Here is a 27899-nt window from a genome sequence, read left to right on the forward strand (position 1 = left end):
CTATTCTACCACTAACCTAGTCAAAGTCAAGCGAAAGTCAACTTCCAGCTGACCTGACTCGCTGAGTTGAGCCGCCAACTCGTCGAGTCCTTAACCATCTAATTGTCCTCATTCCCGTCCCTACTCATCGAGTTAGGCAATAAATCGACGAGTTCTCCTCCCATTCGAACATCGAATGATCCTTCATCCGACTCGCCGAGTTGTATGAACAACTCGCCGAGTTCATCGTCATCTGAAGAACAAGCCTTGTCCTTGACTTGCCGAGTTATATGAACAACTCGTCGAGTTCATCTTCATGTGATGGCAGATTGCCTTGGACTCGCCGAGTCTGTTCATGTACTCGCTGAGTCCCATTAACTCCAGGTCTAAGGCTAAGTCCAATACGTCTAAAGAGCTATGGGACTCCCTTTTCTAACAACTGACCATCGCAGAAGGGTTTAAGATGGCTGAAAGCACACCGACTCGCCGAGTCCAACCTTGACCATTTCTAAAAGTTGATCTAAAATGGATTTAACACACCAAAACCATAGATCTGGCCTCCTATTATCCATTTTATACGTAAAGTTCCAAACTTGATGCACATGCATGGGGTTTTTAGCTCAAAAGTCCATAGAAGGTGCTCTACAATGTACATGGGACTCTTATGGCCATAAAGTTGGCACCTTTATGCCATGAGACCCCTCCAATGACTTAGATCTGTAAGTAGAACCCCATGAACCACCTTACAAATCCAAAAATGGCATAAGAAGCCTTAAATGCACCATGACCCTAAGCCCTAAAAATGAACAACCAAAAAGGAAGACCAAAACAGGGGCATTTACCTTGCTTGAGCTAAAGATGAAGTAAGATCTCTGGATCTACAAGTCCCAAATCGAAATACCAAGCTTCCTCTCTCCTTTCAAGCTTGAGAAACCAACCAAGAACACCAAAATGGCCTTAACACACACATAAACGGCTAGGTTTCGATATCCAGATCTAAGGGAGTGTTAGGGACAAGGGAGGCTGAGTTAAGGTGTTTATATATGGTGCAAACCCTCAGATTTAGGGTTTTTCTCACACAGCGCCTACTCACCGAGTCCGTCTTCCGACTCATCAGGTAGGTCACTTAAGATGTCTGAGGACTCGTCTCTACTCGACGAGTCGGTCCTCCGACTCGTCGAGTCCCAGGGAAAAACATAAAAATGCTTGAATAAAATGCGTACCAGGAATTGGGTGCCACACCTGAACTCCATCGAAGGTATGGGGCTTCGTGTTATCAAAGTCACAATAATGAAACACCCGCACTGGCCCAACGCCTACAGCCGCCACTGGTGCAGAGGCTGTAGTAGCAACAGTCTCAGCAACGGTTGTGTATCTGTCATCAAAATACTCCATCATCGTGGTCTTGATAAACCCGAGCATCTTCAGAATCTGACTCCGGAAAATCTCAACCACCTCCTCACGGATGATCTCCTTGACACAGTCCTCTGTCAGTGCAGGCCTATGCTGACTACCAACTCCCGCTCTTGACCCGGATCTGGTTTCAAATCGTCTAGAAAACCATATCGTCAGGAATAATGAAATCAGAGTAAAATCCCATAAAATCTGATGCGGAAACCATGTGTGTGATGCACTGCTACGCCGCTGGCTCTTTCCCCTTGGACGAAGAGGTACCTGAAACCAAAACTGACACTGTAAGCACAAACCTTAGTGAGTTTCCCTTTCATACAACACACCACATAACACCATCAGTATCTTTCAACCGGTAACTGCCATCGGTATCTTTCAACCAGTAACAATCATCGGTATCTTTCAAGCGGTACACGCCATCGGTGTCTTTCAACTGGTAACAGGGGACTATTTCACCCCCTAGCACTAGCATATTGTAACGAGAGATAATCATATAGTCAGGCATAACTGGGTAGGGACAACTAATCCCATCTACACACATAGCATATCATACAGGCATGTCTCGTGACCATAACACATTAATATACCAAGATAATTATCACAAAGACAATCATCTCATAGATAACTACTTACTGGTGGGTCGGAATTGGTGCCTTAGATCCACCTCTACTGGAAGGTAACTCACCTCGTAGTAGTAGTTGCTGATCTGTGCGGGAACTCTATCTGCTGCTGCTGCTCCGGAAATCTTCCAGCTATAATTCCCATAAAACACCCAATCAGAGGTTGATAACTAATCTAATGGAGGAATGACTATTCTACCACTAACCTAGTCAAAGTCAAGCCAAAGTCAATTTCCAGCTCACCTGACTCGCCGAGTTGAGCCGCCAACTCGTCGAGTCCTTAACCATCTAATTGTCCTCATTCCCGTCACTACTCGTCGAGTTAGGCAATAAATCGACGAGTTCTCCTCCCATTTGAACATCGAATGATCCTTCATCCGACTCGCCGAGTTGTATGAACAACTCGTCGAGTTCATCTTCATCTGAAGAACAAGCCTTTTCCTTGACTTGCCGAGTTATATGAACAACTCGTCGAGTTCATCTTCATGTGCTGGCAGATTGCCTTGGACTCGCCGAGTCTGTTCATGTACTCGCTGAGTCCCATGAACTCCAGGTCTAAGGCTATGTCAAATACGTCTAAACAGCTATGGGACTCCCTTTTATAACAACTGACCATCGCAGAAGGGTTTAAGATGGCTGAAAGCACACCGACTCGCCGTGTCCAACCTTGACCATTTCTAAAAGTCGATCTAAAATGGATTTTACACACCAAAACCATAGATCTGGCCTCCTATTATCCATTTTATACATAAAGTTCCAAACTTGATGCACATGCATGGGGTTTTTAGCTCAAAAGTCCATAGAAGGTGCTCTACAATGTACATGGGACTCTTATGGCCATAAAGTTGGCACCTTTATGCCATGAGACCCCTCCAATGACTTAGATCTATAAGTAGAACCCCATGAATCACCTTACAAATCCAAAAATGGCTTAAGAAGCCTTAAATGCACCATGACCCTAAGCCCTAAAAATGAACAACCAAAAAGGAAGACCAGAACAGGGGCATTTACCTTACTTGAGCTAAAGATGAAGTAAGATCTCTGGATCTACAAGTCCCAAATCGAAATCCAAAGCTTCCTCTCTCCTTTCAAGCTTGAGAAACCAACCAAGAACACCAAAATGGCCTTAACACACACATAAACGGCTGGGTTTCGATATCCAGATCTAAGGGAGTGTTAGGGACAAGGGAGGCTGAGTTAAGGTGTTTATATATGGTGCAAACCCTCAGATTTAGGGTTTTTCTCACACAGCGCCTACTCACCGAGTCCGTCTTCCGACTCATCAGGTAGGTCACTTAAGATGTCTGCGGACTCGTCTCTACTCGACGAGTGGGTCCTCCGACTCGTCGAGTCCCAGGGAAAAACATAAAAATGCTTGAATGCGTACCAGGAATTGGGTGCCACACCTGAACACCATCGAAGGTCTGGGGCTTCGTGTTATCAAAGTCACAATAATGAAACACCCGCACTGGCCCAATGCCTACAGCCGCCACAGGTGCAGAGGCTATAGTAGCAACAGTCTCAGCAACGGTTGTGTATCTGTCATCAAAATACTCCATCATCGTGGTCTTGATAAACCCGAGCATCTCCAGAATCTGACTCCGGAAAATCTCAACCACCTCCACACGGATGATCTCCCTGACACAATCCTCTGTCAGTGCAGGCCTATGCTGACTACCAACTCCCGCTCTTGACCCGGATCTGGTTTCAAATCGTCTAGAAAACCATATCGTCAGGAATAATGAAATCAGAGTAAAATCCCATAAAATCCGATGCGGAAACCATGTGTGTGATGCACTGCTACGCCGCTGGCTCTTTCCCCTTGGACGTAGAGGTACCTGAAACCAAAACTGACACTGTAAGCACAAAGCTTAGTGAGTTTCCCTATCATACAACACACCACATAACACCATCAGTATCTTTCAACCGGTAACTGCCATCGGTATCTTTCAACCAGTAACAATCATCAGTATCTTTCAAGCGGTACTCGCCATCGGTGTCTTTCAACCGGTAACTGGGGACTATTTCACCCCCTAGCACTAGCATATCGTAACGAGAGATAATCATACAGTCAGGCATAACTGGGTAGGGACAACTAATCCCATCTACACACATAGCATATCATACAGGCATGTCTCGTGACCATAACACATTAATATACCAAGATAATTATCACAAAGACAATCATCTCATAGATAACTACTTATTGGTGGGCCGGAATTGGTGCCTTAGATCCACCTCTACTGGAAGGTAACTCACCTCGTAGTAGTAGTTGCCGATCTGTGCGGGAACTCTATCTGCTGCTGCTGCTCCGGAAATCCTCCGGCTATAATTCCCATAAAACACCCAATCAGAGGTTGATAACTACTCTTATGGGGGAATGACTATTCTACCACTAACCTAGTCAAAGTCAAGCCAAAGTCAACTTCCAGCTAACCTGACTCGTCGAGTTGAGCCGCCAACTCGTCGAGTCCTTAACCATCTAATTGTCCTCATTCCCGTCCCTACTCGTCGAGTTAGGCAATAAATCGACGAGTTCTCCTCCCATTCGAACATCGAATGATCCTTCATCCGAGTCGCCAATTTGTATGAACAACTCGCCGAGTTCATCTTCATCTGAAGAACAAGCCTTGTCCTTGACTTGCCGAGTTATATGAACAACTCGTCGAGTTCATCTTCATGTGCTGGCAGATTGCCTTGGACTCGCCGAGTCTGTTCATGTACTCGCTGAGTCCCATGAACTCCAGGTCTAAGGCTATGTCCAATACGTCTAAACAGCTATGGGACTCCCTTTTCTAACAACTGACCATCGCAGAAGGGTTTAAGATGGCTGAAAGCACACCGACTCGCCGAGTCCAACCTTGACCATTTCTAAAAGTCGATCTAAAATGGATTTAACACACCAAAACCATAGATCTGGCCTCCTATTATCCATTTTATACGTAAAGTTCCAAACTTGATGCACATGCATGGGGTTTTTAGCTCAAAAGTCCATAGATGGTGCTCTACAATGTACATGGGACTCTTATGGCCATAAAGTTGGCACCTTTATGCCATGAGACCCCTCCAATGACTTAGATCTGTAAGTAGAACCCCATGAATCACCTTACAAATCCAAAAATGGCTTAAGAAGCCTTAAATGCACCATGACCCTAAGCCCTAAAAATGAACAACCAAAAAGGAAGACCAAAACAGGGGCATTTACCTTGCTTGAGCTAAAGATGAAGTAAGATCTCTGGATCTACAAGTCCCAAATCGAAATCCCAAGCTTCCTCTCTCCTTTCAAGCTTGAGAAACCAACCAAGAACACCAAAATGGCCTTAACACACACATAAACGGCTAGGTTTCGATATCCAGATCTAAGGGGGTGTTAGGGACAAGGGAGGCTGAGTGAAGGTGTTTATATATGGTGCAAACCCTCAGATTTAGGGTTTTTCTCACACAGCGCCTACTCACCGAGTCCGTCTTCCGACTCATCAGGTAGGTCACTTAAGATGTCTGCGGACTCGTCTCTACTCGACGAGTGGGTCCTCCGACTCGTCGAGTCCCAGGGAAAAACATAAAAATGCTTGAATTAAATGCGTACCAGGAATTGGGTGCCACACCTGAACACGATCGAAGGTCTGGGGCTTCGTGTTATCAAAGTCACAATAATGAAACACCCGCACTGGCCCAACGCCTACAGCCGCCACAGGTGCAGAGGCTGTAGTAGCAACAGTCTCAGCAACGGTTGTGTATCTGTCATCAAAATACTCCATTATCGTGGTCTTGATAAACCCGAGCATCTCCAGAATCTGACTCCGGAAAATCTCAACCACCTCCTCACGGATGATCTCCCTGACACAGTCCTCTGTCAGTGCAGGCCTATGCTGACTACCAACTCCCGCTCTTGACCCGGATCTGGTTTCAAATCATCTAGAAAACCATATCGTCAGGAATAATGAAATCAGAGTAAAATCCCATAAAATCCGATGCGGAAACCATGTGTGTGATGCACTGCTACGCCGCTGGCTCTTTCCCCTTGGACGTAGAGGTACCTGAAACCAAAACTGACACTGTAAGCACAAAGCTTAGTGAGTTTCCCTATCATACAACACACCACATAACACCATCAGTATCTTTCAACCGGTAACTGCCATCGGTATCTTTCAACCAGTAACAATCATCGGTATCTTTCAAGCGGTACTCGCCATCGGTGTCTTTCAACCGGTAACTGGGGACTATTTCACCCCCTAGCACTAGCATATCGTAACGAGAGATAATCATACAGTCAGGCATAACTGGGTAGGGACAACTAATCCCATCTACACACATAGCATATCATACAGGCATGTCTCGTGACCATAACACATTAATATACCAAGATAATTATCACAAAGACAATCATCTCATAGATAACTACTTACTGGTGGGCCGGAATTGGTGCCTTAGATCCACCTCTACTGGAAGGTAACTCACCTCGTAGTAGTAGTTGCCGATCTGTGCGGGAACTCTATCTGCTGCTGCTGCTCCGGAAATCCTCCGGCTATAATTCCCATAAAACACCCAATCAGAGGTTGATAACTACTCTTATGGGGGAATGACTATTCTACCACTAACCTAGTCAAAGTCAAGCCAAAGTCAACTTCCAGCTGACCTGACTCGTCGAGTTGAGCCGCCAACTCATCGAGTCCTTAACCATCTAATTGTCCTCATTCCCGTCCCTACTCGTCGAGTTAGGCAATAAATCGACGAGTTCTCCTCCCATTCGAACATCGAATGATCCTTCATCCGACTCGCCGATTTGTATGAACAACTCGCCGAGTTCGTCTTCATCTGAAGAACAAGCCTTGTCCTTGACTTGCCGAGTTATATGAACAACTCGTCGAGTTCATCTTCATGTGCTGGCAGATTGCCTTGGACTCGCCGAGTCTGTTCATGTACTCGCTGAGTCCAATGAACTCCAGGTCTAAGGCTATGTCCAATACGTCTAAACAGCTATGGGACTCCCTTTTCTAACAACTGACCATCGCAGAAGGGTTTAAGATGGCTGAAAGCACACCGACTCGCCGAGTCCAACATTGACCATTTCTAAAAGTCGATCTAAAATGGATTTAACACACCAAAACCATAGATCTGGCCTCCTATTATCCATTTTATATGTAAAGTTCCAAACTTGATGCACATGCATGGGGTTTTTAGCTCAAAAGTCCATAGATGGTGCTCTACAATGTACATGGGACTCTTATGGCCATAAAGTTGGCACCTTTATGCCATGAGACCCCTCCAATGACTTAGATCTGTAAGTAGAACCCCATGAATCACCTTACAAATCCAAAAATGGCTTAAGAAGCCTTAAATGCACCATGACCCTAAGCCCTAAAAATGAACAACCAAAAAGGAAGACCAAAACAGGGGCATTTACCTTGCTTGAGCTAAAGATGAAGTAAGATCTCTGGATCTACAAGTCCGAAATCGAAATCCCAAGCTTCCTCTCTCCTTTCAAGCTTGAGAAACCAACCAAGAACACCAAAATGGCCTTAACACACACATAAACAGCTAGGTTTCGATATCCAGATCTAAGGGAGTGTTAGGGACAAGGGAGGCTGAGTGAAGGTGTTTATATATGGTGCTAACCCTCAGATTTAGGGTTTTTCTCACACAGCGCCTACTCACCGAGTCCGTCTTCCGACTCATCAGGTAGGTCACTTAAGATGTCTGCGGACTCGTCTCTACTCGACGAGTGGGTCCTCCGACTCGTCGAGTCCCAGGGAAAAACATAACAATGCTTGAATTAAATGCGTACCAGGAATTGGGTGCCACACCTGAACACCATCGAAGGTCTGGGGCTTCGTGTTATCAAAGTCACAATAATGAAACACCCGCACTGGCCCAACGCCTACAGCCGCCACAGGTGCAGAGGCTGTAGTAGCAACAGTCTCAGCAACGGTTGTGTATCTGTCATCAAAATACTCCATCATCGTGGTCTTGATAAACCCGAGCATCTCCAGAATCTGACTCCGGAAAATCTCAACCACCTCCTCACGGATGATCTCCCTGACACAGTCCTTTGTCAGTGCAGGCCTATGCTGACTACCAACTCCCGCTCTTGACCCGGATCTGGTTTCAAATCGTCTAGAAAACCATATCGTCAGGAATAATGAAATCAGAGTAAAATCCCATAAAATCTGATGCGGAAACCATGTGTGTGATGCACTGCTACGCCGCTGGCTCTTTCCCCTTGGACGTAGAGGTACCTGAAACCAAAACTGACACTGTAAGCACAAACCTTAGTGAGTTTCCCTATCATACAACACACCACATAACACCATCAGTATCTTTCAACCGGTAACTGCCATCGGTATCTTTCAACCGGTAACAATCATCGGTATCTTTCAAGCGGTACTCGCCATCGGTGTCTTTCAACCGGTAACTGGGGACTATTTCACCCCCTAGCACTAGCATATCGTAACGAGAGATAATCATATAGTCAGGCATAACTGGGTAGGGACAACTAATCCCATCTACACACATAGCATATCATACAGGCATGTCTCGTGACCATAACACATTAATATACCAAGATAATTATCACAAAGACAATCATCTCATAGATAACTACTTACTGGTGGGTCGGAATTGGTGCCTTAGATCCACCTCTACTGGAAGGTAACTCACCTCGTAGTAGTAGTTGCCGATCTGTGCGGGAACTCTATCTGCTGCTGCTGCTCCGGAAATCCTCCGGCTATAATTCCCATAAAACACCCAATCAGAGGTTGATAACTACTCTTATGGGGGAATGACTATTCTACCACTAACCTAGTCAAAGTCAAGCCAAAGTCAACTTCCAGCTGACCTGACTCGTCGAGTTGAGCCGCCAACTCGTCGAGTCCTTAACCATCTAATTGTCCTCATTCCCGTCCCTACTCGTCGAGTTAGGCAATAAATCGACGAGTTCTCCTCCCATTCGAACATCGAATGATCCTTCATCCGACTCGCCGATTTGTATGAACAACTCGCCGAGTTCGTCTTCATCTGAAGAACAAGCCTTGTCCTTGACTTGCCGAGTTATATGAACAACTCGTCGAGTTCATCTTCATGTGCTGGCAGATTGCCTTGGACTCGCCGAGTCTGTTCATGTACTCGCTGAGTCCCATGAACTCCAGGTCTAAGGCTATGTCAAATACGTCTAAACAGCTATGGGACTCCCTTTTCTAACAACTGACCATCGCAGAAGGGTTTAAGATGGCTGAAAGCACACCGACTCGCCGAGTCCAACCTTGACCATTTCTAAAAGTCGATCTAAAATGGATTTAACACACCAAAACCATAGATCTGGCCTCCTATTATCCATTTTATACGTAAAGTTCCAAACTTGATGCACATGCATGGGGTTTTTAGCTCAAAAGTCCATAAAAGGTGCTCTACAATGTACATGGGACTCTTATGGCCATCAAGTTGGCACCTTTATGCCATGAGACCCCTCCAATGACTTAGATCTGTAAGTAGAACCCCATGAATCACCTTACAAATCCAAAAATGGCTTAAGAAGCCTTAAATGCACCATGACCCTAAGCCCTAAAAATGAACAACCAAAAAGGAAGACCAAAACAGGGGCATTTACCTTGCTTGAGCTAAAGATGAAGTAAGATCTCTGGATCTACAAGTCCGAAATCGAAATCCCAAGCTTCCTCTCTCCTTTCAAGCTTGAGAAACAAACCAAGAACACCAAAATGGCCTTAACACACACATAAACAGCTAGGTTTCGATATCCAGATCTAAGGGAGTGTTAGGGACAAGGGAGGCTGAGTGAAGGTGTTTATATATGGTGCTAACCCTCAGATTTAGGGTTTTTCTCACACAGCGCCTACTCACCGAGTCCGTCTTCCGACTCATCAGGTAGGTCACTTAAGATGTCTGCGGACTCGTCTCTACTCGACGAGTGGGTCCTCCGACTCGTCGAGTCCCAGGGAAAAACATAAAAATGCTTGAATTAAATGCGTACCAGGAATTGGGTGCCACACCTGAACACCATCGAAGGTCTGGGGCTTCGTGTTATCAAAGTCACAATAATGAAACACCCGCACTGGCCCAACGCCTACAGCCGCCACAGGTGCAGAGGCTGTAGTAGCAACAGTCTCAGCAACGGTTGTGTATCTGTCATCAAAATACTCCATCATCGTGGTCTTGATAAACCCGAGCATCTCCAGAATCTGACTCCGGAAAATCTCAACCACCTCCTCACGGATGATCTCCCTGACACAGTCCTCTGTCAGTGCAGGCCTATGCTGACTACCAACTCCCGCTCTTGACCCGGATCTGGTTTCAAATCGTCTAGAAAACCATATCGTCAGGAATAATGAAATCAGAGTAAAATCCCATAAAATCTGATGCGGAAACCATGTGTGTGATGCACTGCTACGCCGCTGGCTCTTTCCCCTTGGACGTAGAGGTACCTGAAACCAAAACTGACACTGTAAGCACAAACCTTAGTGAGTTTCCCTATCATACAACACACCACATAACACCATCAGTATCTTTCAACCGGTAACTGCCATCGGTATCTTTCAACCGGTAACAATCATCGGTATCTTTCAAGCGGTACTCGCCATCGGTGTCTTTCAACCGGTAACTGGGGACTATTTCACCCCCTAGCACTAGCATATCGTAACGAGAGATAATCATATAGTCAGGCATAACTGGGTAGGGACAACTAATCCCATCTACACACATAGCATATCATACAGGCATGTCTCGTGACCATAACACATTAATATACCAAGATAATTATCACAAAGACAATCATCTCATAGATAACTACTTACTGGTGGGTCGGAATTGGTGCCTTAGATCCACCTCTACTGGAAGGTAACTCACCTCGTAGTAGTAGTTGCCGATCTGTGCGGGAACTCTATCTGCTGCTGCTGCTCCGGAAATCCTCCGGCTATAATTCCCATAAAACACCCAATCAGAGGTTGATAACTACTCTTATGGGGGAATGACTATTCTACCACTAACCTAGTCAAAGTCAAGCCAAAGTCAACTTCCAGCTGACCTGACTCGTCGAGTTGAGCCGCCAACTCGTCGAGTCCTTAACCATCTAATTGTCCTCATTCCCGTCCCTACTCGTCGAGTTAGGCAATAAATCGACGAGTTCTCCTCCCATTCGAACATCGAATGATCCTTCATCCGACTCGCCGATTTGTATGAACAACTCGCCGAGTTCGTCTTCATCTGAAGAACAAGCCTTGTCCTTGACTTGCCGAGTTATATGAACAACTCGTCGAGTTCATCTTCATGTGCTGGCAGATTGCCTTGGACTCGCCGAGTCTGTTCATGTACTCGCTGAGTCCCATGAACTCCAGGTCTAAGGCTATGTCAAATACGTCTAAACAGCTATGGGACTCCCTTTTCTAACAACTGACCATCGCAGAAGGGTTTAAGATGGCTGAAAGCACACCGACTCGCCGAGTCCAACCTTGACCATTTCTAAAAGTCGATCTAAAATGGATTTAACACACCAAAACCATAGATCTGGCCTCCTATTATCCATTTTATACGTAAAGTTCCAAACTTGATGCACATGCATGGGGTTTTTAGCTCAAAAGTCCATAAAAGGTGCTCTACAATGTACATGGGACTCTTATGGCCATCAAGTTGGCACCTTTATGCCATGAGACCCCTCCAATGACTTAGATCTGTAAGTAGAACCCCATGAATCACCTTACAAATCCAAAAATGGCTTAAGAAGCCTTAAATGCACCATGACCCTAAGCCCTAAAAATGAACAACCAAAAAGGAAGACCAAAACAGGGGCATTTACCTTGCTTGAGCTAAAGATGAAGTAAGATCTCTGGATCTACAAGTCCCAAATCGAAATACCAAGCTTCCTCTCTCCTTTCAAGCTTGACAAACCAACCAAGAACACCAAAATGGCCTTAACACACACATAAACGGATAGGTTTCGATATCCAGATCTAAGGGAGTGTTAGGGACAAGGGAGGCTGAGTTAAGGTGTTTATATATGGTGCAAACCCTCAGATTTAGGGTTTTTCTCGCATAGCGCCTACTCACCAAGTCCGTCTTCCGACTCCTCAGGTAGGTCACTTAAGATGTCTGCGGACTCGTCTCTACTCGACGAGTGGGTCCTCCGACTCGTCGAGTCCCAGGGAAAAACATAAAAATGCTTGAATTAAATGCGTACCAGGAATTGGGTGCCACACCTGAACTCCATCGAAGGTCTGGGGCTTCGTGTTATCAAAGTCCCAATAATGAAACACCCATACTGGCCCAACGCCTACAGCCGCCACAGGTGCAGAGGCCGCAGTAGCAGCAGTCTCAGCAATGGTTGCGTATCTGTCATCCAAATACCCCATCATCACGGTCTTGATAAAATCTAGCATCTCCAGAATCTGACTCCGGAAAATCTCAACCACCTCCTCATGGATGATCTCCCTGACATAGTCCTCTGTCAATGCAGGCCTATCCTGACTGCCAACTCCCGTTCTTGACCCGAATCCGGTTTCAAATCGTCTTGTAACCACCATACTGAAAATATACCAGGTCAAAGTCAAAGTCAACAGTCCATGTTGACCCAACTTGTCGAGTGCATCTACTGAATCGTCGAGTTCCTTCAGAACTCAGGAAACCGGGAAAAACCCTAGCCGAGTTAGCAGAACAACTCATCGGGTTCCTACAGAATATAGAAAACGGGAAATCCCGAACCAACTTGTCGAGTTGGCAAGGCAACTCGTTGAGTTTTCCCAGTCTCAACATATTCAAGCCCTTTTTTCTTGAATCCGAAGCCCCAAACTGTAGATCTAGTCCCCTGGGACTCGAATACTACATAAAGTTGCTAACTTTACGTCCATGCATGGCATCAAGAGGCTAAAACACTAAAACTAAGCTTTGTAAAGGACCTAGGGCATGAAGGAGGGCTAAGACTTAATAAAATTGGCAATTGTAAGTCCAGAAAGTCCCAGAGATGTCTAGATATGAAGTTATAGCTTCATGACATGCTCAAATCCCAAAAATGACTTCAATATGGACCAAGAACGACAACATACTTCCATATGAGAAGGTGTAAGCAATAAAAGGCCGAAGTATCAACTTTATACCTCAATATGGTTGCCAAGACAAAGAAAATGCCAGATCTATAGCCTTCCTCCTAGTTCAACCTCTTCATACTTCAAGTTCCTTCCTAAAAAGCACCAAAAGTCACTTTCCAAGCTCACACACACATACAATGAGATATGATGCTTAAATTAGGGTTTCTCTTGACAAGGGGGCAAATAAAGAGGCAAACAATGGGACTTAATATCATTAAATAGTGTGCAAAAACCATAAAATTTAGGGTTTCATATTCTGCCTTCAACTCGTCGAGTTGGGGTCTTCCAAAAGTCGAGTAGGGTTTGAAAATCACGTGACCACTATAAATCTACACGACAAGTTGAAGCCTCCCTACTCGTCGAGTTCCCTTTTATAGATATAGATATATATATATATATATATATATATATATATATATATATATATATATATATATATATATATATATATATATAAGGGAAGGGCTATATGAAAACAAAACAAACCCCAAAAATCATATAAATGGACAAAAAAAACTAGCGATCAGAAATCTTTTTTTTTTTTTTTTGACTTTATATTCTTCAAAATCGTAGCTTTTTTATAAATTCGCAACAAAAAAATTTAAAAATCATTTTTTTATTTTTTACTTATATTTTTTTCAATTTTTTAATTTTTGGTTTTTTTTTCAAAAACATTTTCAGCGTTATTATATAAAAAGTTGAGAGTTTAAAAATATAATGTCAAAAAAAATATTTGTGATCTCTAAACATTTTCAGCGTTATTATATAAAAGTTAGTGAAATCGATTCCTTAGTGCTATCTCAACAATCCATTCTCGGCCATATCATTTTACAATTGTCAATCATAACGTATTTTTATTTTAATCTAAAATAACATGTTGCAGTAAAACTAATTTCTCTCGGAAACTATTTGTTGAAATGTACTATTTTTCGCTGCATCCTTTACTAACCGAAATGTATTAATAATTGTATGGAACTATTTATATTCTTATATAAAGTATCTTTATTATTATATAAAACATACGTCATGTACAAATTATTATGCAATAAACCTACTATGTATGATGTATACGTTTAGAGGTAGTTAATTTAGGAATTAATGTATTAGTTTAGAAATGAGTTAATTTAAAAAAAAATGAAATATTAAACTAAAGTGTAAACTGAAAATATTTTTTAATATACAACTTTAAAATAAAAAAAGAATTAACGTATTTAATGCTTTACATATATATAATTTTAATTTTAAAAATTGAAACAAATCACAAATTGACAAGTGGATAATATATATTTCAAAAATACTACAACATGACAAGTGTCAAAACTCATGAGAGATTGATATGTGGCAAAAAAAACTTTCATTTATTAAAGAGGACTAGGTGTGAAACCCGTATATTACACGGGTTGATTTAAAAAAGATTAAACATTAAAGTGTAAATAAAAAATATTTTTTATTGTACAACTTTAAAATAAGGAAAAACATATTAATTACAATTCAATATCTTATATATGATATTTAATACTTTACATATATAAGTATATGACTTTAATTTTAAAAAATGAAACAAACCAAAATTTAACAAGTGGATAATATTTATTTCAAAAATTCCATAAAATGACAAGTGTCAAAACTCATGAGAGATTGACATGTGGCAAAAAAAACCTTCATTTATTAAGGAGGATACCAAAGTCCAAAGTCGGTGGCACTTTTTTTGCTTTTACTCCCTTCAACTTTTACCTATTTTTCATTTTAACTCTTTATTTTAATTTTTGAAAATTTAGGTCTGCCTATTAAGTTTCTTTTGTTTTTACTCCTTTCAAATTTTCTTATTTTTCATTTTCACACTTTAATCATTTTTAGCTTTTGGCAATTTAAGTCCTCCTACTAAGTTTCTATTGCTTTTAGCAGATTTTTTTATATTTCATTTTCACTCTTTAATCATATTCATCCCTATATTTGAACTTTAGAAAATATCAATTTCACCCCTTTTACTTTCTAAACTTTTATTTTATCTCCCATAATATGTATAATCTGATTTTCCTACAGTTATCATCCCTTTGATTTTTCTAGCCTTTCATATTAAACACTAATTTCATTTCTCACTTATTCTTTAGACTCACTGTTTCTCTGTCAAATAGCCAAAAACCCTAATCAGAACGTTGTCGTCACCGGAAACAAACCCACATCACGAACCGGTGCTCACTCCACTAACGCACCAGCAGCGTGGCGTCACCCAATCTCCGCCAACACCATCAACGCCTACCATTGCCACCAGATACCGCCAACACCACGCACTATTCACTAGAAACAAACCCCCAATCTAGACCATCTATACAAATAAGTACAAATTGTGATCTTACTTTTCTTATAAGACTATTGAACCTTTTTTCTAAGTAATACCAAATTTCTAAAAATATGTTTAAACTGGCTGGTAGAACCAATTGAACGGGACGAAGGTAGTTCAACAATCATTGGTTTTATATCAATTTTAGATTTGATCGAACCATGCAGTTTCTTCAAAATTCGGGTTGAAATAGACGGTTCTTCTAAAACAACGATATAAATAACCTTTAACCCAAAATAACCATATACTAATATTTTTAAACCAAAATGGAAAATGTACTTCTAATTTCAACTCAAAATAAAATTAGACATAATAAATTGTTATGTAATGTCGAGTTCATATCGGGTTGAAACATTTAACGAGTAAAGAGGACTGACCCTATTTTGACCCGCTTAATTAGACATAATATACCCAACTTCTTTCGTATTGTCTGACTATGCACCTAGCTAGAAACTATTTTTTGACATGAAGTAACTGACACAAAATTGATTGTCAAAAGGTTGCAATGAAGTAGCTCACGCCTAAAAGGAAACGAATCGCCACGTTAAAACTATCTTTCTAAATAAACTATTCGGCGCCCGCCGCTTTGCGCGGGTAAACGGCTAGTATATATATATATATATATATATATATATATATATATATATATATATATATATATATATATATTCTAAAAAAATATTTTCCACAATTAAGAGTTATCAATGAAAGCACCACCCTTGTGCAGATCAGCATCGTTTTGAATATTCAATTGAATTTTTTATTTTTATTTTTTTTAATTTTTAGGACAGCTAATGTTTTCAAATTAAAAAAGTTTGTAAAACCCTAACAAATCATTAGTAAGGAATGTTCTATTTATCTAATAAAAAAATTTACAAATTTATTTCATATAACTTGTAGGAATGATCATGTGTTGGGTTATTCTCCATACGACTCAATTGTTTCTAGAAAATGTGCAGCACACCATCACAACACTGAAAAGAGAATACAAAATTTTGATTATTTTTTGAACTGACGTTGGAAAATCTTGAGAAGACAAAATGGCCTAACACCACATGAAAACATAGCAATTTTCACATATTATTACATTTGTTAAGAGATGCCATGTAAGCATAAAGTAATTTATGTTAAAACCATACCACATAGCCTAAATGATATTTGGTGCCTTTGTCACTTGTTTGGAACAAAAGAAGACCAAATGTTTTGTTTCGACTTTAGAGTGTACTGTTTGCCTCACAAATGATTAACGTGGTTAACTCGATGCATAATGTAAATGAAACAAATGTTATTCCTAATTTATGTAATGCATGTTCTAAATGAAAGAGAGGTTTTTTGTAATTACTCAATGCGTATTCGAAAGAAGAAATTACCGAAATGGCCCTATGGTTCACAAAAATTTAACGTTTGGTCCTTATGTTTTCATTTGCACTCAGAATGTCCCTAGGTTTTGGTTTTATTGAGTTTTTCATGTGCTCGTAGAGATGAAAAGATAATATTGCCCGTTATCTTTATGTTATTTTTTAATTTTTTTATTTGTTATTAATGAATATAAATGATTAAATAAACTTAAAATGGAACCCTGGTGCTTTTAAACTTAAATGCCACTTGGTTTCAAAATATAATTATTTTTTCTTCATAATTCTAATTAGTAGGTATATAATATTACAAGTTTCTCTATTTAAGTGACAAAAAGTTTTTTAAACTAGATGGGTGCATGTAGATAAAACATCATCTGACATCCCTACCTTCATCGAAATATCTACAAAAAGATTGATACTCACGCATTCCAAATTTACAACTATAAATCACATGTGCAACTTCAAGTGTATAAAATTCATACATGTTATCTTCATGTAACTCATATTGTAATGGAATGTAAAATACACAAGAAATAAGTCAATACATCTATCGACTGCCACTTTAACACTTGCAATCACTTAAAGTGTCGGGCCTCCCAAATTCCATGAATATAGCTAATGATTGCTCTATGTATTTTATGCACTCTGCTAAGTTTGCAACAATATGAAAATAGAGTTTTTTTAGATTCTGATAGAAGTTGCATTCAAATTAGGAGGACAAACAAGAAAAGATTTCATGTGATTATGTATACTTACAAAAACATAAACATAAAGAATTGGTGTCAAATACATATGGTTTATTTGTAAAGCAACATCACACTAGTATATGGAAGTTGAAAAGATAAAACCTATGTTGTTTGTTTTCTTCTAGAAGTGACCTGCATCAGCATAAACGTTACTGCATGAAATTAGGGCTGAAAAATGTGAAGCACTTCCTTTACAATAGTATTAACTCAATTTGACATATATTGCCCCAACTTCAGCCCCTCAGAAAATCGGGATCTTAAGGTGTAATATCATAAAATACAGGTTCAACTACATTCTCGATTTCTATACAAAAAAAGTAAAAATATTAACTTTAATACAATTTAAAAAAACACACACATCAAAACAAAATATACTAAATGAAAAAAAAATGATTTTTGTAATTTACTCAATGCATATCCTAAATGGAACAAACGATTTTCATAATTTACACAATGCATATCCTAAATGAAACAAACAATATTTGTAGTTTACTCGATGCATATCCTAAATGAAACAAATGATTTTCGTAATTTACTCGACGCATATCCTAAATGAAACAAATGATTTTCGTAATTTACATAATGCTTATCCTAAATGGAACAAACGATTTTCGTAATTTACATAATGAATATCCTACATGAAACAAACAATTTTCGTAATTAACATAATGCATATCCTAGTGAAACAAACGATATTCCTAATTTACTCGATGTATATCGTAAATGAAACAAATAATTTTCGTAATTTACATAATGTATGTCCTAAATGAACCAATGATTTTCGTAATTTACATAATACATATCTAAATGAAACAAACAATTTTTGTAATTTACTCGATGCATATCCTAAATGAAGCAAACGGTTTTTGTAAGTAACTCGACACATATCCTAAATGAAACAAATGATTTTTCGTAATTTACATAATGCATATCCTAAATGAAACATACAATTTTCGTTATCTACATAATGCATATCCTAAATGAAACAAACGGTTTTCGTAATTTTCTCGATGCATATCCTGAAAGAAACAAACAATTTTGGTGATTTACTTGATGAATATCCTAAATGAAACAAACAATTTTTGTAATTTATATAATGCATATCCTAAATGAAACAAACAATTTTCATAATTTGCTTGATGCATATCCTAAAGTACAAATTATTGAATGGTCTATGTGGTTTGCAAAAATTTCACATTTGGTCCCTATGTTTTCGTTCGCACTCGAATGGCCCCTAGGTTTTGGTTTTTAATGTGTATTTCATCCCCTAGTAGAGATGAAAAGACCAGATTGTCCTTTGACTTTATTTGTTTTAGCTTTTTTACTATCATTAGTTTATTATTAATGATAATGATTAAATAACCTTAAAATGGAACCCACCCAAAACCCTACACCCCACACTTCTCATGTACTTCTTTCTCATTTTAACTCACCGCCACTTCTGAAGCCCTCCCACCGGAGGAAGCTTCATCTGACAAATAAAAAATAATCAGTACCACCACCATCCTTGTCTCTTATATTTCCGAAAACACCTCCTCCCTTGAAAACATCTATCCCTTTGTTTCCTGAAAACCGCTACTAAAAACCAAAAGCTTCTAGATCTCCTGCCATCATCGCCATGAAGCTACCACCGTCATAGTACCATGAAACAATGACCACCGGGATCCACTACGGTGTCAGGAAGCTAACCCCCGCCATAGTGACAAGAAAGGAGGAAGACAAGTAAGGTGAACCACCACCACCCCTAAACCCTTTACAAAACTGATAGCAGAGAGGATGAGCGAGGAAGGACAGATGCAATCAATGGCGAAGAGGGAAGAGCAAGGGGGAGCAGATGCAGTCGATGGTCGGATGTCCAGGGGCGTTGAGAAGAAGAGAAGTGACTCATGAACCAGATTTCCATCCCTCACTACTTCATATCTCCTTCTAAAAATGACAAATGTTGGTTGCAGGATGGTTCTAGTGGCGTCCAGTGATGAAGATCGGTGGTTGATGGAGCAAAATCAGTAAATTTAGAGTTTAGATCAGTGGTGTCTTGTGGTTTCCTCGTCTGGCTGGTGTTTACCGATTTAGAGTTTACATCGGTGGTGTCTTGTGGTTTCCTCATGCGTCTGGTGTTTTCCAATGATGACATCTAGTATTTTCTGGTAGTGTTTGGTGTTTTTCGACAGTGGCCGGTGGTTTGTAACACAGATGAATTGAAACGAGAGAGGACATGAGGGGTGTAGGGTTTTGGGTGGGTCCAATTTCAAGTTTATTTAATAATTTATATTATTTAATAATAAACTAATAATATAAAAAATGAAAAAATTTAAAGATAAAGGGAGATATAGTCTTTTTTAGCTCTATGAGGGATGAAAAACACAATAAAATCAATACTTAGAGACCGCCCAAGTGCAAAAGAAAACATAGGAAACAAACGTGAAATTTTTGCAAACGACAGGGACCATTTCAGTAATTTGTTCTCTCTATTCACACTCTATTAGGTAAAAATACAACCACCACATATCCGAGGTGTTCCATCACTCTCACCTGCTCCCATATCGCAATTACTCTACTATAAATATAAACACAACATATTATCTCAACATGTTCATGTCACCATTACTCGTCGAAATTTTGAGAAGATGGAGCCCGTCGAATCAGCAGCCATCCTCCGTTCACAATACCTTGAAGTTCTTCGTAGTCGCCGTTGTCCTCCAGGTAAGCTTCTTTCATAGATTTGGTCAATTTTAATTTTGATTTGTTGCGAATCTTTGGGCTCATATCATGCTCTCCTCTATTCACATACGATACAATATACAAAAATAAGGAGTTGTTCTAGGATAGACATTGCAGCTAGATTGCCAGTAGTAGTATAAGATTTCTTTTTAGCAAAAATAGTGGCTATGGAGATCCGAGCTTAATTCTGTGCGTTTTATGTATCTAGATATGTTTATGAATATCGATAATTTCCTCAATCTAGTAAGCAAAAAAACTAAGACGTTGTAAATTTGTATATAAGTTTTGTTTCTTCGGTTCAAACTTTATTTGGCTGGGCTGCCACTTGGTTTCAAAATATTCTTTTCGTCATAATTCTAATTAATAGGTATATAATATTATAAGTTTCTCTATTTAAGTTACAAAAAGTTGTTTAAACTAGAAGATACTTCATCTGACATCCATACCTTAATCGAAATATCTACAAAAAGTTGTTTCGAGGTGTAATATCATCAAATGCAGGTTCAGTTACATCCTGACACCCTAGTAGATCCCGGTGTCAATTTCAAAAAAGAACACATCAAAACAAAGTATGTACCTTGAAATAGCGCTACTGGTACAAACCAGCCATAAACCTTCAATAACCTGACACCATTGCATATATGACACTCAAGATTTTTATTTATAAATTAAGAAACAAAAAATATAATTTAATTTTTGTTACAAACAAAGGTTCTTGCATAAATACAAGAAAGAAACATTATAGTTTGTAAAATTGGATATTTTTTGATAAAAAGCATATGATGGTTTATTTGCATTTACACTTTAATCCTTTTGTTACAATATTCAGGGATGAACTTTAACCTTTATTTACGGTCAATTATCTAATTCTTATGCTTAATGATCTTGGTACTTCCACATAATTAGGGTAGGAATCAGTAATCTAGTTTTTTGATGCAATCATCTCTTGTTTTGGTTTTACACCAAACGATTCAAACACCTGCACAACATAAGTGGATCACTAAGCTCTTGGGTTATGAATTCGAGCTCCACTATGAATCGAGTCGGGAAAACAAAGTGGCTGACGCCCTTAGCCAAAAACATCATTCCATTCCTCTACGGTTGCCACTGTCTTCTCCTCCATTACCATCTAATTGCATTCATGTTTCCCTTTTTCTTAGGCATGTAATGTTAGTCATCTCCGGTAGCTATTTCATGATCCTAGTTTTTAGATAGTTGTTGCATTTTCCCTTTTAAATTATGATGTAAGTTTGCATTGGAAAAGAAGCAGAAAATTGTCCCAAATCCTTTTCTTCTTTGTGTTCTTATTGGGGAATTGCCATCTCGGATTGGCTATACCAATTAATGTCCTCATTCAAGTTTCAACACACAATGAAATAGGGAAAACAAATGGAAACTAACCGATTCCATAGCTGAGTCTAACAAGAGCACCAGTTTTGTTTCAAATCGGAAACTCGGCATCTGGGAATGTGTGGTTAAATGTAGTGACCTCCATTGCAGAACTTGTACAGATAGCTCACAGAAAGTGGCAGTTTTATGTATCTAAATTGGTTTATGAATATCAACAGTTTCCTCAATCTAGTAAGAGTAGCATAAGGCCAGTTGCTTTTATTATAAAATAAATCATTTGATTGTCCAGAGTCAAAGTGCCAGACTTCTCTGTTTCTATGTAGCACCATGTTTCTTTGTTGTCCATTAATTGTTGTCTAAATAAAGTAATTGAGAAAGAAAAACTAAGATGGCGTAAATTTGTAAAATGTTAGGACCTAATTGGGAAAGCCTCATTTCCTTAACTTTTTCAATTAAGTTGTTCTCTTGCATCTACTCAAAAAGAAACATAACTAGCTTAGCATATTAAGTCATGACCCCATTATGTAAAAAAGAAACAACACCAAACTTTGTTCTTTATCTCTCATCGTCTTGTTAAGAGAGGAATTAAGTTTAACTTTTTTCATCAATAACTACTGTTATCACTCTTATCCAACCACTATTATGTTTATCAATAATTTCATTGAAATTTGAGTTCATCTCTTTATTTGTCAAAATCTGGATTCATATTATATTTCTGCTACATTCTTTTTTTCAGTTCCACTTCAGACACTACCTGCAAAGCCCGTGGAGCATCCCTTATTTCAGAAACCGCCTCCTGAATTGCCGGACTATAAGGTGGATATTACTTGACATATACTTTACCTTTCTGTTAATCTTTGTTAGAAGTTATCTTATTTAACACTATCAGGCAATGATGTCCTACCGGATACAAACCGCGAAACTACTCATTTCTACCTCCGAGGAACCGCTAAATGAAGAAAACTTTTACTTAACCATTGAGGTAACTTATACCATGTTTCTTTTGTCTCATTGGATGTTGACCGGATAAAGTTTAATATGAATATATGATGCTTAAAAGATATCTAAGAAAATAACTACATACTTTGGAATATGGAAAACAAGAGCAAATTGGTAATACCAATATATTATGCATAAAGTTTAATATGTGAAACTTATTATTTTATTAAAATTAGGAAGGAGATCAAGGGTTACTGCCTGTGCTCATTTTCAGCATGAAACAAAGAACACAATCGAAAAGACCAGCTGTTGTTTATCTGCATCCATCAAATGCCAACAAAGAGTATCTAAGCGATTTACTTAAGGTATAATATAAAATTACAAGGGTAGACTGGTCATTTCTTCATTTGACAAAAGATTTTCATCTAACGAGTTCTTCCTTTCAATTCAGGATTATGCTTCACGTGGATATATTGCAATTGCCATTGATGCTCGTTACCATGGAGAACGTGCCAAAACCCCCAACACCTATCAAGAAGTGAGCACCGAAACTTTTCTTTAGTTTTTTGGGTTTATGCCAAAAAAGAATATGGCTAAATGCAAGAACATAAGAAATAGCAACATACATACATTGAAAAAAATCTATCCAGTTATCGCAATGTGATTCACATAGAAGCCAATTTCTCATTGCTATAGTTGAGCAGATATTTGAGAGTACAATGGATAATATACAAATCATCTTTCATGATCTCAAAGCATAAATATAACCTCAATTTCATATATTCTGGATCCAGGCTCTTGTTTCATCATGGAAAAGAGGTGATACAATGCCATTTATATTTGACACGGTTATACTTCTTCACTCTTGAATTTTTCAAATGACATTCATTATATACTTTTAATGCCCAAATGTTTAACATTTATTATGTTTTAGGTCTGGGACCTTATAAAGTTGGCAGATTATCTAACTGAAAGAGATGATATAGACCATTCCAAGATAGGAATAACTGGGAATTCGCTTGGAGGTTGAATTTTAATATTTTATTAAACACATCATCTTGAAATAACATGAGTATATATATATATATATATATATATATATATATATATTCTTTTGTTATGAGTTATTATGCCTTTAATTCCATAACTCATTTCTGATATGTGATGCAGGAATGCATGCATGGTTTGCTGCTTTTATTGATACACGTTATTCAGTTGCTGCCCCTGTAATTGCTGTTCAGGTATTGTTTATTTTTGACTTATGGGCTTAATTTAACACATAATGGGCTTAATTAATACGAATCTGTAGGGATTTCGGTGGGCCATAGATAATGATCAATGGCAAGCTCGAGTTGAGAGTATATGGCCTGTGTTTGAAGGTAATTAATTAAGACGCAACTTTACAAAAGAAATATAAAATATTTATTTTTTATATGTTATTATTTCTATGTTTAATAAAACATGTAAGTTAAGTTATATATTGGTGTTTAACGACTTCGAACTATAAATTTGTATAAATTTCTCTCATTTATTTCCTCAAATATATTTATAAAAATTGTTTAAATGTTCTCTTAAAATGTGTGTGTGTGTCTATATATATATATATATATATATATATATATATATATATATTTGTTTTTATTAAAATCTTACAGCTATAGCTAGCACATGCACTCTTTCTAAATTATAATTTTTTTTCCATGATTTTGTGATGGTGCATTTATATTCTTTTCCTTCAGTAGCAAGGATTGATTTAGGGAAGGTAGCCATTGACAAAGAGGTTGTGGAAAAGGTATGTTCCATAAAGATTGCTAAATGCGTTGCTGACGTGGCATTCTGCTGGCGTCTAACTGTTGTTGTTCTGCTACTATTTTGACCAGGTTTGGAAAAGAATAGCTCCTGGTTTAGCATCTGAGTTTGACTCACCTTATACGGTGCCACTCATTGCACCACGCCCTTTGTTGATTGTAAATGGTGAAATGACCGATCCTCTCTCCTATTCTTGATCCATTTTTTTCTGATGAAATAATAACATGGAAAAAACTATCAGGTCAAGACGATCCCCGTTGCCCAATCAATGGTATCGATGGTACCATATGTAAAACAAATAAAGCCTTCGAAGATGCCCAATGTTTGAATCATTTCCAGGTCTTGACTTTTGACTCTTCACTTTTCACCAATGTTTCTTGCTTTTTCTAAATGAGCAAATTGCATGGAATAGCTACGTACTTTACTACCAGAGAATATTAGTATGTTGCTATTATGGGTAATAAACTGAGTAGATTGTCTACATTGGTAAAAAAAAAAGTAAAGTATAATGTTATATGATGTAATATTGTCTTTTATATGAGGTAATAATTTGATTTATTGTTAATGAAATTTAGGTGCATATCGAAGAAGGAATTGCGCATGATGTGAATCAATTTATGCTTGACCAAGTGAGTGATTGGCTTGACAAGTTTCTAAAACCATAGAAATTTCTCATGCATAGCTATGTACCTTATGCTGGACTGAATATTGTTGTATGTTGAAAAAGTATATGTATATCACCTAAATAAAGCTTTGACATTGTTGTTTGTACTAAACACAAGAAAAAGCCTTCCAATAAATGAAAGTTATTCCAAATTCGATTATGCATTTTTTTTTGTATAAATGTGAGGGCGAAATCTAACTATGTGTCTCAAGATTTGTGTTGTGAATTTGAATGACATAGTTGTTGGTTGTTCCGTCTCTGAAGTGCCAAGCATTTTAGAAACAATATTCATATAACTATGATTAATCATTTAGAAGCTATATCCTTATAAGTGTGATTTATCATTCTTCGAATCGTGGCTTTGTACATTCTTAATAACAACATAAAAAATACTTAGGGGCTATTTGATACTTGTTGACTGAGTCAGATTTGACAGAGTTAGGGTCTGACTAGGTTAAACGCATCTGTCTCTGACTGAAACAATATTGTTTGATTATGCATCTGAGTATGCTGATTGCTTAAAATGACTGTTTTACCCTTCTGTTATGACTAATACACATGTCAGTGACACATCATCCATGGATTTTTCGGTAAATAAATTAATTGTTTTTAAATTATTATTAATATAATTGTTGTTGTAAAATTATATAAACTCAAAATTATAAATACTTTATAATATTCAGGCTTTATTCATGTTCTATGATGGAGTTCCTGTTCATGAACATCTTTCAACCACTACCATCGTTCACTATTGAGCACCATGGATGAACAAGAAGAAAAATAAAAAGTGAAATCGACCGATTACAGATTTTATTTAATCGCAAATCTCAGATTTGCAAGTTTGATGCCATAGGTCCATAGTTAATAAATGAATTGTGATATTACGAGCATTATTGAACCAGAATCTGCACATGAGCACAAACTTCTTGCTGATGACCAAGTGATCGTCAATCTAGGAAAATATGATGAAACTTTTCGTCTCTTTGAGGATTCCCTTTCACCATCAAATGCACCAGAACTTACTCATATCCCAGAACCTTCACATAAACATCATCACAAGCATGAGCATGAAAAACAACCTTACAAGGATGAGCATGGAGAAGTACCAACATAGAGAAGCATAAAGAAGTACCAACATGGATCAGATTTCATACATAAATAAGATTTCTACCAACATGGAGAAGAACATGGAAATTCTTCAGATTTCTACCCCACTTGGAGAAAAAAGAAACAGAGAAATTCATATAGAATCTTATTTCACGTATACATACATAATCTGATTTCACAAACAAAGAAATTCATCTGATTTTGTTCAGGCATTTTATCAAATAGTTAACGTGCACACCAAAACATTACACTTTGATGCTTCAAACATGTACATAAAATCATATACAGCTCCATAGTAGATGATATGAAGACAAGAACAACATCTAAGATAATACATGGCAGAAAAATCGAAAAAATAAATATATACCTGGAAAAAAATAAAATAAAAAAGGAGGAAAAAGATGGGGTTTTTCTTACTGCTGGAAGGAGGCCGGAGCTTAGTTGAGGCGACCAAGGCGTTGGTCGGAGGTGAGAGGAACCGACATAGATGTTGGAGGTGGTAGGAGTTGTGGAAGAAATTGCGACTGGGACAAGGAGAGAAAGAAATCACGTCAAGGCTTTGAGAACGAGAGGCAAATCTAGGCAATATTATCTGAGTCAGCGTTTTTTTCATCTATTGTTTTAAATAGTCACTGATCTTTTTTACGCATTCTAAATCCCTACACTAACAAATAACCTGTTACCAATGAAGCCCAACCTAGCTTTTCCAAAATAGTGTCATTGATTTTTGTTTGTTTTTCAAGGTTTTTTTTAGAGTAGTTTATACCGTTTTAAAATGAAGCTCAGTTTGACCCATAAAAGCATCATACTTATAGCTCTTTACCAATAATAACAATGCAAGAAAAAATTACAGAAACGATGCATGTGGAAAAAATAGATTACATTATTGGTCCTTGTGGTGGAAAATAACTATATAATTGGTCTCTAGGCTGAAAAAGATGAAATTGGACCCACACTCCGTAACCCAGAAAAACATTATAGTAATATATCATGTGTCAAGAAAAATATTACATAACTGGTTACTAATGGTGGGATTTTTTTTTTGCTATTTAAAAATGAAAGTATGTTGCTATAACTATAATTAGTAGATTTGTTATAGTACAATGTTATAATGCTGAAACATTGATCGGTCTTTGTCATTAACGAAAGTCAAGGACAAACATTATCAAATGTTGGATATCCTATTTGCATAAACTCGTCTTCACTCATGGTCAGTTATATGTCGTTTATCACGTCACAAGTAAAAAAGGATTAAAGGTACTAATATGTAACAATTATTGTTTTCCAATTAATAAAACAAAAAGTGTTGTTTACAAAGAGGTCCCTAACCGATTATAGATATTCAAGCATATTATTGTTTTTTTTTCAATGTAATTGTTATCTTTTTGATTGAACAAGTCACTTGATGACTTGTAGAATATGGACAAAGTAGATGATACATTATTTTTTGCAGGAAGGATTCTTTTTGCTTTTCTTGAAGACATTCAACAAAAGTTTGTGAGGACTTATCGTCAAGCAGTATTATCAGCCGAAGCTTATGACATGAATGATGAATTTTCAAGGGTTCTTAACCAAAAAATAGAGTACTAATCGAACGATTGTAATGCAAATAGGATAAACCGTTTAAAAGGTGAAATGAGCCAGCTCATAAGCTTCTTCTTCTTCTATAATTGAAATCATATATTTTTAATCATTTCTGCATATATTCAGATCCCCCATTAACTAGTATTCTAAATCATTTAAGTTTTTATAATAGTAATGTCCTGTA

General features: G+C 38.1%; 1 protein-coding gene and 1 long non-coding RNA gene across 2 annotated transcripts; one reads left to right on the forward strand and one right to left on the reverse strand.

The window, feature by feature from the left end:
- The first annotated feature begins 20117 nt into the window (after positions 1-20117).
- Positions 20118-25176, forward strand: LOC145068617 (uncharacterized). Its single transcript, XM_079015609.1, has 13 exons — positions 20118-20244; positions 22349-22428; positions 22502-22594; positions 22788-22916; positions 23003-23089; positions 23346-23399; positions 23486-23576; positions 23722-23792; positions 23861-23930; positions 24291-24343; positions 24432-24525; positions 24602-24699; positions 24936-25176. Exons 1-13 carry the CDS (start codon positions 20169-20171, stop codon positions 25023-25025), a joined length of 1086 nt encoding a protein of 361 aa, XP_078871735.1. The 5' UTR covers positions 20118-20168; the 3' UTR covers positions 25026-25176.
- Positions 25177-25667: 491 nt separating this feature from the next.
- On the reverse strand, positions 25668-26887 carry LOC145069861 (uncharacterized). The gene is made up of 2 exons (XR_013689701.1): positions 26549-26887; positions 25668-26061 (listed from the first exon to the last, which is right to left on the reverse strand). It is a non-coding gene; the product is annotated as an uncharacterized LOC145069861 (long non-coding RNA).
- Between the last annotated feature and the right edge of the window lie 1012 nt (positions 26888-27899).

This window comes from Lactuca serriola, chromosome 8 (assembly GCF_051521515.1).
Source record: "Lactuca serriola cultivar US96UC23 chromosome 8, Lser_US96UC23_V15, whole genome shotgun sequence".
In the NCBI taxonomy this organism is placed as follows: Eukaryota; Viridiplantae; Streptophyta; class Magnoliopsida; order Asterales; family Asteraceae; genus Lactuca; species Lactuca serriola.

What these genes read in the sequence shown, in the direction of transcription:
- LOC145068617 (XM_079015609.1), top strand. Translation starts at nt 20,169, where the DNA reads ATGGAGCCCGTCGAATCAGCAGCCATCCTCCGTTCACAATACCTTGAA. An exon ending in CCCTTTGTTGATTGTAAATG is followed by an intron (nt 24,526 to 24,601) that starts GTGAAATGACCG and finishes AAAAACTATCAG; the next exon opens with GTCAAGACGATCCCCGTTGC. An exon ending in AATGTTTGAATCATTTCCAG is followed by an intron (nt 24,700 to 24,935) that starts GTCTTGACTTTT and finishes AATGAAATTTAG; the next exon opens with GTGCATATCGAAGAAGGAAT.